Raw genomic sequence first — 10070 nt, 5'->3', positions numbered from 1 at the left:
TTCTTACATTTGAAATCTGCTGAACCATTCGATCCTTTTCGATCGAGGTAGGATCACCCGACTTATCGGTTGGGGTTCACTCAAATGCTATCCCAGCTTCCATAAGTGCAAATATGCATTTGCTTCAACGTTTAAAGTTCTCACCTTTGGCTGCTCGATTTTGTCAAAATCGACTTTCCGGTTGGTGGTTGTGAAACTTGCGAGATGGAAGAGGAGTCTTGTTCTCGTTGACTTTCTCATGTGTACTTCGTTTGCGAGTCCTTCATGTTGGTCTCTTTTCCACAGTTGTGTTGACTACTTCTGTTGTCGTAGCCATAGTGAAAATACTAAATACCTTAAACTTGTTGTTGACGTCCGAGGATCTGCATGCACACCGATCTGTTGTAATCACGGACTTCTTTAGGCTGAAACGTACATGAAATACTTTCTTTGGGTATTTAGACACCCCGAATTGTGCAATACGGGTTCTAAAAGTGTCTTCACCCAAGATCGCCCAAACCTTTGGTTGCACCCGGGGTTTACTCAAGGTATAATCGGGTTATGTTCCCTATGTATCGGGAGAGAGAAAAGGGAGGTTTTGTCGTGGCACGAATGGAGTTTATATAGGCCCCAAGGTTGTGGGTGAGGGTAGGTTGTGAGGGTACCTTTCAGCTCAACTCTCTTCAAGGTACCTTCAGCGACCTCCATACGGGAGAGTGCCACTCAAATGGCATCTCCACGTATTCACCCGAGAGTGGACTTTCCAGAATAGGGCCCATGACAAACTGGGCCTTCCGGATCAAGCCCACGACCCAAGTCCCAAGTCCCAAATCATATAGTTATATATATATATAGATATAATACCTGGGCTCTTTTAATCATGGCAGGGTCACTATAGGGTATCAAGTAAATTAATAATACCTGGGCTCTTACTATATAAAAACCATATAATCAGATCCTCTCCACCTGATGTGGGACTAAATAAAACCATAGATAAAAGACACAATTAAAATAAATAAAATATTTATATAAAATTTTAAACATATTTACAACAGATTGTGAGAAAGAGAGAGAATTAACTCTCAGAAACCTCTGCCTTGTATAAGGAAGTATTGCAGAAGTATTGAGGTTATAAAAGGGATAAATGTAAAAAACTGTGTCACTCTCCTCGGTCACCAGTGCTGCAGCCCAAGAAAGAAAAGAAGAATGAAAAAATTTGATAGATAACAGAAGATTAAGTAGAGTGTACATGGCCACATGGGAGAGCTTTCAGTTGCAAGAATCGAACTGCTTTGCACTGCCACCTAGAGCCCCATGATTCGGTCTTAGTTCTCTCCCCACCATCATTGGGCTTGCCATTTATTGAACATCTCTTGGCTGCAAAATGGACAAGTCAAAACTAACATCAGTTTAGTGTCTTAAAGGCTTATTAAATCACACCCTACGCCACCAACACTCACAAGACACAAAATCTGAGATGGGTTGGTCAATGATGTAAATCCTTAGCTGGAAATATAATGCAAACCAGGATTCTGTACTACTGGGTCAAGTGTGACCCAGAAAGGAGCATTCTTAGGCCTGCTTACTAGTTTTAAAATAGAGCCAGCACAGTCCACCACAGAAGAGTGATGGCAACAAGGAAGTTCAAAACACCAACAATACCGCAAGATACCACAAAAATATAACTGAATCTAACCCTGACAAACATGCATGAATGATGAACCTCACCTATAGGCAAGACTAGCAGAAACCCACAAGCTGTGACAGGGTGGAATGGGGAAAATGAACTTAACGTAATAAATGCAAAACCGTAACTGTACCACTGGAACCAAGGGCAAGGCTTCAATTCCCACTCCTTGCCATCCCTACTGTTTAGTCTCAATGAAATGAAGTGAAAATTGGAGGTTCATGATCCCTTCAATTAATTGCTTTTTGTCTTTTTGAATTCGAGTTTAGATATCTCCTGTCAATATGAACCATTTTTTCCTGCTTTTGATAAATTATATAAAGTGGCGACACTGCTACAACTTATGGTAGGCCCGCTAATCTTCCGTGGCTTGCATGCCTTATCTCTTAGCTACAGGTTATTGTATTTTAAGACAAGCATTTAGTTGAAAAGATATAAAACGGAAATCAAGAACTGTAGAATGTACCGTCATAAAATTGCTCAGCCGGAATTTCTGTTGATGTCGACGGAGAACCTTCTTGGCCGTGATTTTCTGCTGCCAGAACTTCTTTAGGCGCGAAGACCGTTCTGGGCGGTAGTCGGAAACTGATGCTGTTTAAATGAGACTTTTTCCTTTGTATGCCCAACTGATGCCTTCAGTTTTGTTATCCTTCTCCATCCTTTAGTAATTCAAAAATAAAGAAGCTTCGTAAGAGATCGTAAGAGGAAAAACTTAAAGATTAATTTGTCAGAGATCATAAGAGATCATCAACGAAAACTTAAAGATTAATTTGTCAGAGATCATAAGAGATCATCAACGAAAACTTAAAGATTAATTTGTCAGAGATCATAAGAGATCATCAAGCTTACGTGAACGTCGCTCAAAAATTCAAGACCTCTCCACTGAGAAACAAGGATCTTTACCATTCAACCAACCCATTGGATCAAATATGTAACGCAATTTTTTTTTTAAATGGTATACTTTAATTATATCTCTTTATATCTTTAATAGATAAGAAGAACACATAAAGATGATAAGTTCGTGAATACACCATTTATTAGTAAACCATAAAGTTTGGCTTAAGAGGCCAAAAATAACCAACTAAAAATGTGACAATAATAAAACAAATAAATCTACTTAAAAAAATACATTTTAATTAAGATTTTTCTTTTTAATTCATAAAATAAGTAAAGCCGATGTTACAATACGCATGTTCTGCAACCAAGGATTGGAAATATCTCACACAGTCTCCCTTGCCAAAGACTGCTTTGTGAGCTAGGTAATCTACAATATGATTATAGGTCCTAGAAATATGACTAAAGGAACAAGAAATGAATTAGCTGTGTATAAATAGAGATTTTCTAATTTACATCATGAGGGTTTTTTATTTTCAAATTTATATTTTTAAATCCACAGAGTTGTTCTTTCTTATCCTCTCTTCTCCTCTACGTGGAGATTTGGAAAGATCAAGGTTTGCTACTTGAGAAGGATTTGGTTTATAAATTTTTACTATATACATAATCAGCCATCATGAAGCGTTTTTTTATTTTTATTTTCTGGTGAGTTTCTGAAAAAATCAAAATTTGAAAAATTATTGACATAGTAATCTGACTGACAACATTGAGGTTTTAGAGATTGTAACATTTGCAAATGGAGCATCAGCCATGATAACCTAGAGATGAACTACAAATCTGATTTTATTTTCAAGTAAAAGACTAACTTTAAAAAAATGTTAAAATAGTTCATAATTTATAAAAGAATAAAATTTCATTTAGCCTTTTATGCAATGCTGGCATGTGTATTTTCTTTTAGTGGTTGTGTGACTTTATCTGTTAATTCTCACTATTTTGGTCGTACTTATCTAATTAATGGTATGTATAGACTAAGTTTAGAAAATGAAACAATAAATCATACTAGTTCAAACTTAATTGATCCTAAAATATTGTATTGTAGATTAGGATATGTAAATGATCTAGTTTTTCAAAACTTATAACATACTATTAGATACATCTAATAGCTTTAACAAATGTAAAGTGTGGGCAAAAAAAATTACTAAAAAACATTTTCGTCAGGTTTTTAGAAACACACAACTTTTAGAATTAATATATTATGATCTTTGTGATTTTAAGAATTTCACAACTCGAGGAGATCAAAAGTATTTAATTACTTTAATAGACGATTTCTCTAGATATTGTCATATTTGTTTGTTGAAATAAAAAAGCGAAGCATTTGAAAAATTCAAAAATTTTAATAGATTTGAAAACCAGTTAAATTTAAAAATTAAACGACTTAGAAGTGATAGAGGAGGTGAATATTCTTTAACAGAGTTTAAAAATTTTTGTGCAGGGTATAATTTTTTAAACTACCGGACCTTACTAACAACAAATTTTAATTCAATTTCCTTGAGCTGAAGTCTTAGTAAGCGTTGGCCCTCTGCCATAAAGAAAGATGGAAAAGTCTCCCCATATTCAAAAAATCCAACCAAGATTAAATGAGTGCAAAGTTTGTTATACATTGAACAACATAGAACATCAAGGGAGATGGATCATCAAATATCTCAGAACATCAAACATTAAAAACCTTTATTCTATCCATTCAAAATTGCAACTTGCTTAGGATATCAGCAAAACGATTCAACAGTTTTAAGGCAGGCCATAAAAGCTTGCTTTGGAATTGCTTGGTTCTCTGTTTACTATGCATTCTATGAGACTCATATAGAGACAAGCCTTCTTTCAGTTTAAGAGAAACCCATGTGAGATACATTAACCCTACACTTTCAGAGTGACGGACCCAATGCATTAGTGGAGAAACGAAATGCAGAGAGGTGGATCAATTAATTTACCAAATTAAAAATCAGAAGGAAAAGAACAAGAACAAAAACAAGAGATCCAAGGAGTAATGTGGAATGATTCGAATATGATAGATAAGCACTTGGAACTCTTCTCAGATAAGATGCCAAGATAACAAACGATTAGGAGATAAGAAAGGATTTAAGTTCAACTATCTTACCTGAATCACTCAATTTCTGCAGAGTAACTTGAGTGTAAAGATCAATGGAAGCTGCAATAGCAGTAGATCCATGGACTACATCGTGCTCACCGGAAAGAATGATTTTTCCGGGAGCCCGTGCTCTGACCTCCATGTGCTAATGGTTTGGAACAAACGATGCAAAACATTTTGGTTTGATTCGTATATGTCAACTGTTCATTGTGTTAGAGAATAGTCCACGTATGTTACTTCTAGAAGAAGTCTTGCTCACGTGTGTTGTTCTAGTCTCTTCTCTTGTCTTTATAAATACTTGTATATCCTATATTAAATATATAGAATTCATTTCATACTATCTTCTGTCATGGTATCAAAGCCAGAATCGATGAGCCATGTAGTAGAAGAAACATTGAAGGAGCCAGAAAGAACAGAGGAACAAAATCCATTACCAACAAATGCGTGATTGAAACGCTGAGGGCACTGGCCACAAGTATGACCCTCCAGATGACATAATTGACATACCACTCGAGGTTCTTGAAGAAAAGGAGTGCCGGAAGCATGTCCTGAAGAGGAATTCCGATTGGTAGACCGAAAATTACGAGATCCAAAGTAATGGTTACGATTTCCACGCCGATTATAACCACGCCGATTACCGAAATTATTCACAGATGGAGGACGATCAGCAGAGTAAGATGGTGGCCGACCAAGAATGGATCCAGTATGACGAGCAACATTAGCAGATCCCTGAGAGAAGGGAGAGATAGATCCACGAGATTGAGAATCAAAAACACGATCTTGAACAGCAACATTAGCAGATAAAACTGAACTTGCTGCCACAACAGAGCTATGCCGAAGATGACTTTCATGATTAAGAAGAAGACTCGACAGAGTCTCAAAGGTAATAGGATCAGCGCGAACCCGAACCGAAGTACCAAAATCATTGTATGATTCATTAAGACCCCTGAGTACAGCCAATACGAGATCTTCATCATCAACAAGATTATTAGCAGCTGCAAGAGAATCAGCGATAGTTCGAACCAACAGAATAAATTCAGAGACAGAAGAAGTTCCCATGTGAACATGATAAATTCGTTCTTTAAGATCCATTATATGGGAGCGGGAAGATGGAGCAAAGACCCGATGTAAAGTCTGCCAAGCCTCATGAGAGGTTCTTGCAGAGACAATGTGAGGAAGTGTTGTCTCGGTAAGAGAAGAAATTAACCAGCTGAGGACCAGTTGATCCTGACGATTCCAAAGATCCACAGCAGAGTCAAATGAGGAAGAAACAGATGATGATGTAGAAACATTTGAAGGTCTTGAAGATGCATCACCAAGAGCAGATCCATCATTACCGTGAGCAGAACCATCAGAAACCGATGAAGACACAACCAGCCGAGGAAAACTTCCATTAACATAACCAAACAAGTTATGACCTCGCAATAGGGGAAAGAATTGAGCGCGCCATAGGAGATAATTCGTGTTAGAAAGTTTTAATGGTAGAATAGATTGAACGTTTAGAGACAGGATAGAGGCAGGTGCAGAAGACATGGCGAACCGTCAAGAAAAAGCAAGAAACTGTAAAGAAAGAAAGAAAGAAAAAGCAAGCTAGAAGAAGTCTTGCTCACGTGTGTTGTTCTAGTCTCTTCTCTTGTCTTTATAAATACTTGTATATCCTATATTAAATATATAGAATTCATTTCATACTATCTTCCGTCACATTGGGTTGAACCATCCGATGGGTTTTTCACCTGGAAGCCTTTATATAAGTATTACTTTTGTTCAAGAAAAAGGACTTGAATCACCTGATAAACCTTCCTTTAGTTGTGAGAGGATAACTGAATCTTTGGGGAGTAAAAGAAAAAAAGAGAAAAGAGTAAAACTAAAAGAGAGAATAACCAAATCATTCCATACTTAGCCTCCAGTACCATTTGATTTTTTCTTTTTGGGTAATCATTTCTCTTTGATTTTTTTTTGATAGTCAGTTTCTTTTGATTTTAAGGACTATAAAAAATAAGTATATTATATAGGATGTAGCCAAAATGTTAGTAAGTTGGCCTTAAAAGAACCCCCCCCCCCCAAAAAAAAAGAAAGCAAATTAACCATATATGAGGATGAGGTTGAGACTTTTACCTCATTCATATGTGCTAGTAAATTTTTACGTTAACCATATATGAGGGTATAACAAAAATATCAAACGGAGGAGGGAATGATATATCTCACATATATGGCATGGTAATTAATTTCTACAAAAAAAATAATATGGTAATTAACTAGTTTTTGTATTCATGTCCAATTTGCTAGTAGATCACATAATACTCTTATCTATAGAGTTTGGACATTTGGTCGAATTTGTCAAAATTAGGTTGGATCAGCTCTCAGCGAAATAAACCAAACCCAATTAATACCAATAAAGGACTATTAGTTGTATGGTTCTTAAATGTATTATAGAAGCAAATAATACTTTGGACTATATAGTGTGAAGTAGTGAGAACAAGTGGATTAAGTAAATACAAAGAAATGTTTAAAATTATGATATTTATTAAAAATGTTAATCATGAGGCATTTTAAGTATACTTCATTTCTTTTTTATTTTTTCTTAGTGATTTATAACTACTTAAAAATGCTAATCACGTGAGGCATTTTAAGAATACTTCATTTCTTTTTTATTTTTCATAATGATCTAAAACTAATTTGTTAATACATCATGCATGATTTTTTATTGGAAAAAATTTAGGGACATCCCAAAATAATTTGTGAAAAATATAGATACCCAAAAACTATGCCAAATTGGCAATCACCCCCTTTTCCATTAGAACCGTAATAAGTTAAAGAAAATGATGAATATATTTTTAGTTGTATTGTTATATATCTTATCTTATAATAAAGAAATATAGAATTGAGGAAGAAGAATGATTTATTGAAGGAAGAGATATTTTAATTTATGATTCAAATATTTTTAGGGGCAACGTTGTAAAGTTAAAAAATAGTAAGGTAAAGATAAGAATTATGAAATTATCTAACCACGACTTAACGGATTTTGCGAACGGAATGTACCATTGTGAAAATTTAAAAGATATTTTAGGGTGTCTGTGCCAATTTGATATATTTTTGGCTGTGTCTATGCTTTTTGCCAATTGCCTTGGAGTATTTAAAAGTTTTCATTTTTTATTTAGAAATACATTAAGCATGATTGATGATAAAAAATACTCATATAAAATCTGTATGAAAAATCAGAATGTTTGTGGCTATTGTCTCTCATTACTCTATGTATTTAGTTATATTTTGACAAAATGATTTTCAATTTATCTTTGTTTGAATAATAAGTTTGACATACTGGAGGCAATTGAAAAACTACCAAGTTATTTTTTTGCTGCGTATATTCAAAGCAGATCTGGAATTCGATTCTTCGATTACATGGTTTTAAGCCAAGTGATAGATCTAGCCGGGGGCGAAGAGTTGACCGGGCAGCTTCTCATTTCAACAACCAGGATTTGATGGGTAAACTATTTCGGTTCAGTTTTTGTTGCTTTCTCTATCGTCTTTGGATAGAGAGGAATAATCGCATTTTTCAGGGGAAGTCGGAGACTCACACTGATGTTTTAAACCGTATTATTTATGATACGAGGTTGAGATTCCTTGGGACAGAAATTCCAGTCATAGATAATGATCGCAATCGGTCTTTGTTTCATCGTTGGAAGATCAAGGTGCAATATAGGATTTCAAGACCACATGCTCTAACTTGGAATAAACCACCTGCAGAATGGGTTTCTCTCAATTGTGACGGCTCTGTCATGGGGAATCAAGGAGGATATGGGATTCTTGCGAGAAATGAGATGGGTGAAGTTATCTTCGTTGTTGCTGGTAGATGTCTGGAAACAAATGTTCTTTGCATGGAGCTCACGGCCATTCGTCGAGGACTAGTACTAGCTTTGGAACATTCTATCCAGAGAGTCCAAATTCTCTCTGATTCATCGAGTGCTATTGCGATGATTTTAGGTCGGTTTACCATACCATGGTATGCAACAGAGGATGTCTGTGACATCCGAGACTCATTGAGACGGTTATGCCAATATGGGCTTCATCATGTTGTCCGTGAGCTTAATGCTGGAGCAGATTTTTTGGTTGGGCTTTACCCATCTGTACATGAAATTTCGTTCTCTCCTCATTCTTTACCTAAAGCGTTGTCTCGTATTATAAAAGATGACGCTGAAGGAAAGACTTATTTCAGATTGTAACTTTTTCTTTTCTTTCTAATACACAACTACCTTTTTCCAAAAAAAATTGTCCAAATCCTTCAATTACAAATTTTCATATATTTCATATACATATTGGGTGGCTCTTGACAAGTTCTTTGTATTATGAACTATAATTTTGAAGTATCGTTACAAAAGAATGGGGTTTAGATCAAACCAAGTTTAAGGTCTCATAGGACATAGGGTTTGATGATGGGATATCCTACTTTTTGAGTTGCATGCTCTGAAAGGACCCTGTGCCAGTACTTAGGGCTAGGAGAAATGGCTGCGGTGTATCTATGTGACCCATGGAATGATGATGATTCGTCTAGAAAAATGAAATGATGATACATTTTCTAGCTGCTTGATATTTTGGGAGTAAATGGTTTCTTACATGCTCTAGTAATTGCTAGAACTAGAGAAAGACAAATCCAAAAGAAACCTTGTACTTGAATGAAATTCAGAACTTGCATTCATGAAAACTAGATATTACATTTGCTTGAATAAAAAGAAATAAACAATTAAAGAAAATTTTGCATGCAAATTCAAGAGAAGATTTTCTTTTACTGATAGTTTTATATTGGGGGTGGGGACCATTACATAAGAGTTGAATCCTGACTTTTTCTCTAACGATTTTTGTCATTGTCAATTGAGCAATCCTTTGATGGTTGAAGAGAAGGTTTAAGTGTGAGATGAGAATGGTATTTGTAGAGGTGTAGTTGGGAGACAGAAAATAACATTAACACTTGCAAATGGGTGAGGCCAAACCACTGTGGGGTGGCCTTAGTGCAAAAGATAATGTCTAGGTCCCAAACCAACTAACACCATCTCAAATCGTTAATCTTCAAATTTCAAATTTAGAAGGACCAAAATACCATCAAATTTTTTAATAAATATTATATGACTATAATATTCTCAAAGCATTTTTGTAATATACTAGTAAAATTTCATGTGCATATGCAATGTGTAGCCATATATGAGGGTGTCGAAAAATTTTCAGATAGAGGTGAGTAATAAATCAATGACTTGTTGATTAATTTGTTTTCAAATTTGTGTACACAATTACTAATAAATCTCATAGTACTTTGTTTATAATTCACGCATATTAACATTTGTTAAATACTTGTCAAAATTAGGTTGCAACAATTATTGACTAAATAAACTTATATATTCTAAGTCATATTTGTAAGTAACCATTAGGTATAAG

At 35.2% G+C, this 10070-nt stretch overlaps 2 protein-coding genes across 2 annotated transcripts; one reads left to right on the top strand and one right to left on the bottom strand.

Annotated features, from left to right (window-relative positions):
* Positions 1-4973: 4973 nt before the first annotated feature.
* On the bottom strand, positions 4974-6179 carry LOC148999686 (uncharacterized). Its single transcript, XM_089140360.1, has one exon. It carries the CDS (start codon positions 6177-6179, stop codon positions 4974-4976), a length of 1206 nt encoding a protein of 401 aa, XP_088996486.1.
* Positions 6180-8125: 1946 nt separating this feature from the next.
* On the top strand, positions 8126-8866 carry LOC148999685 (uncharacterized). The gene has a single exon (XM_089140359.1). The coding sequence runs from the start codon at positions 8126-8128 to the stop codon at positions 8864-8866; it is 741 nt and encodes a 246-aa protein (XP_088996485.1).
* The last annotated feature ends 1204 nt before the right edge of the window (positions 8867-10070 follow it).

Source organism: Hakea prostrata, chromosome 11 (assembly GCF_041222555.1).
Source record: "Hakea prostrata isolate BN-2017 chromosome 11, UWA_Hpros_2, whole genome shotgun sequence".
Classification (NCBI taxonomy): Eukaryota; Viridiplantae; Streptophyta; class Magnoliopsida; order Proteales; family Proteaceae; genus Hakea; species Hakea prostrata.
The sequence above is the reverse complement of the archived record's forward strand: the minus strand, read 5'-3'. Positions and strand labels throughout refer to the sequence as shown.

Bases quoted from the DNA above. Each gene is read 5' to 3' on its own strand.
- LOC148999686 (XM_089140360.1), bottom strand. From the start codon at position 6,179: ATGTCTTCTGCACCTGCCTCTATCCTGTCTCTAAACGTTCAATCTATT.
- LOC148999685 (XM_089140359.1), top strand. From the start codon at position 8,126: ATGGGTAAACTATTTCGGTTCAGTTTTTGTTGCTTTCTCTATCGTCTT.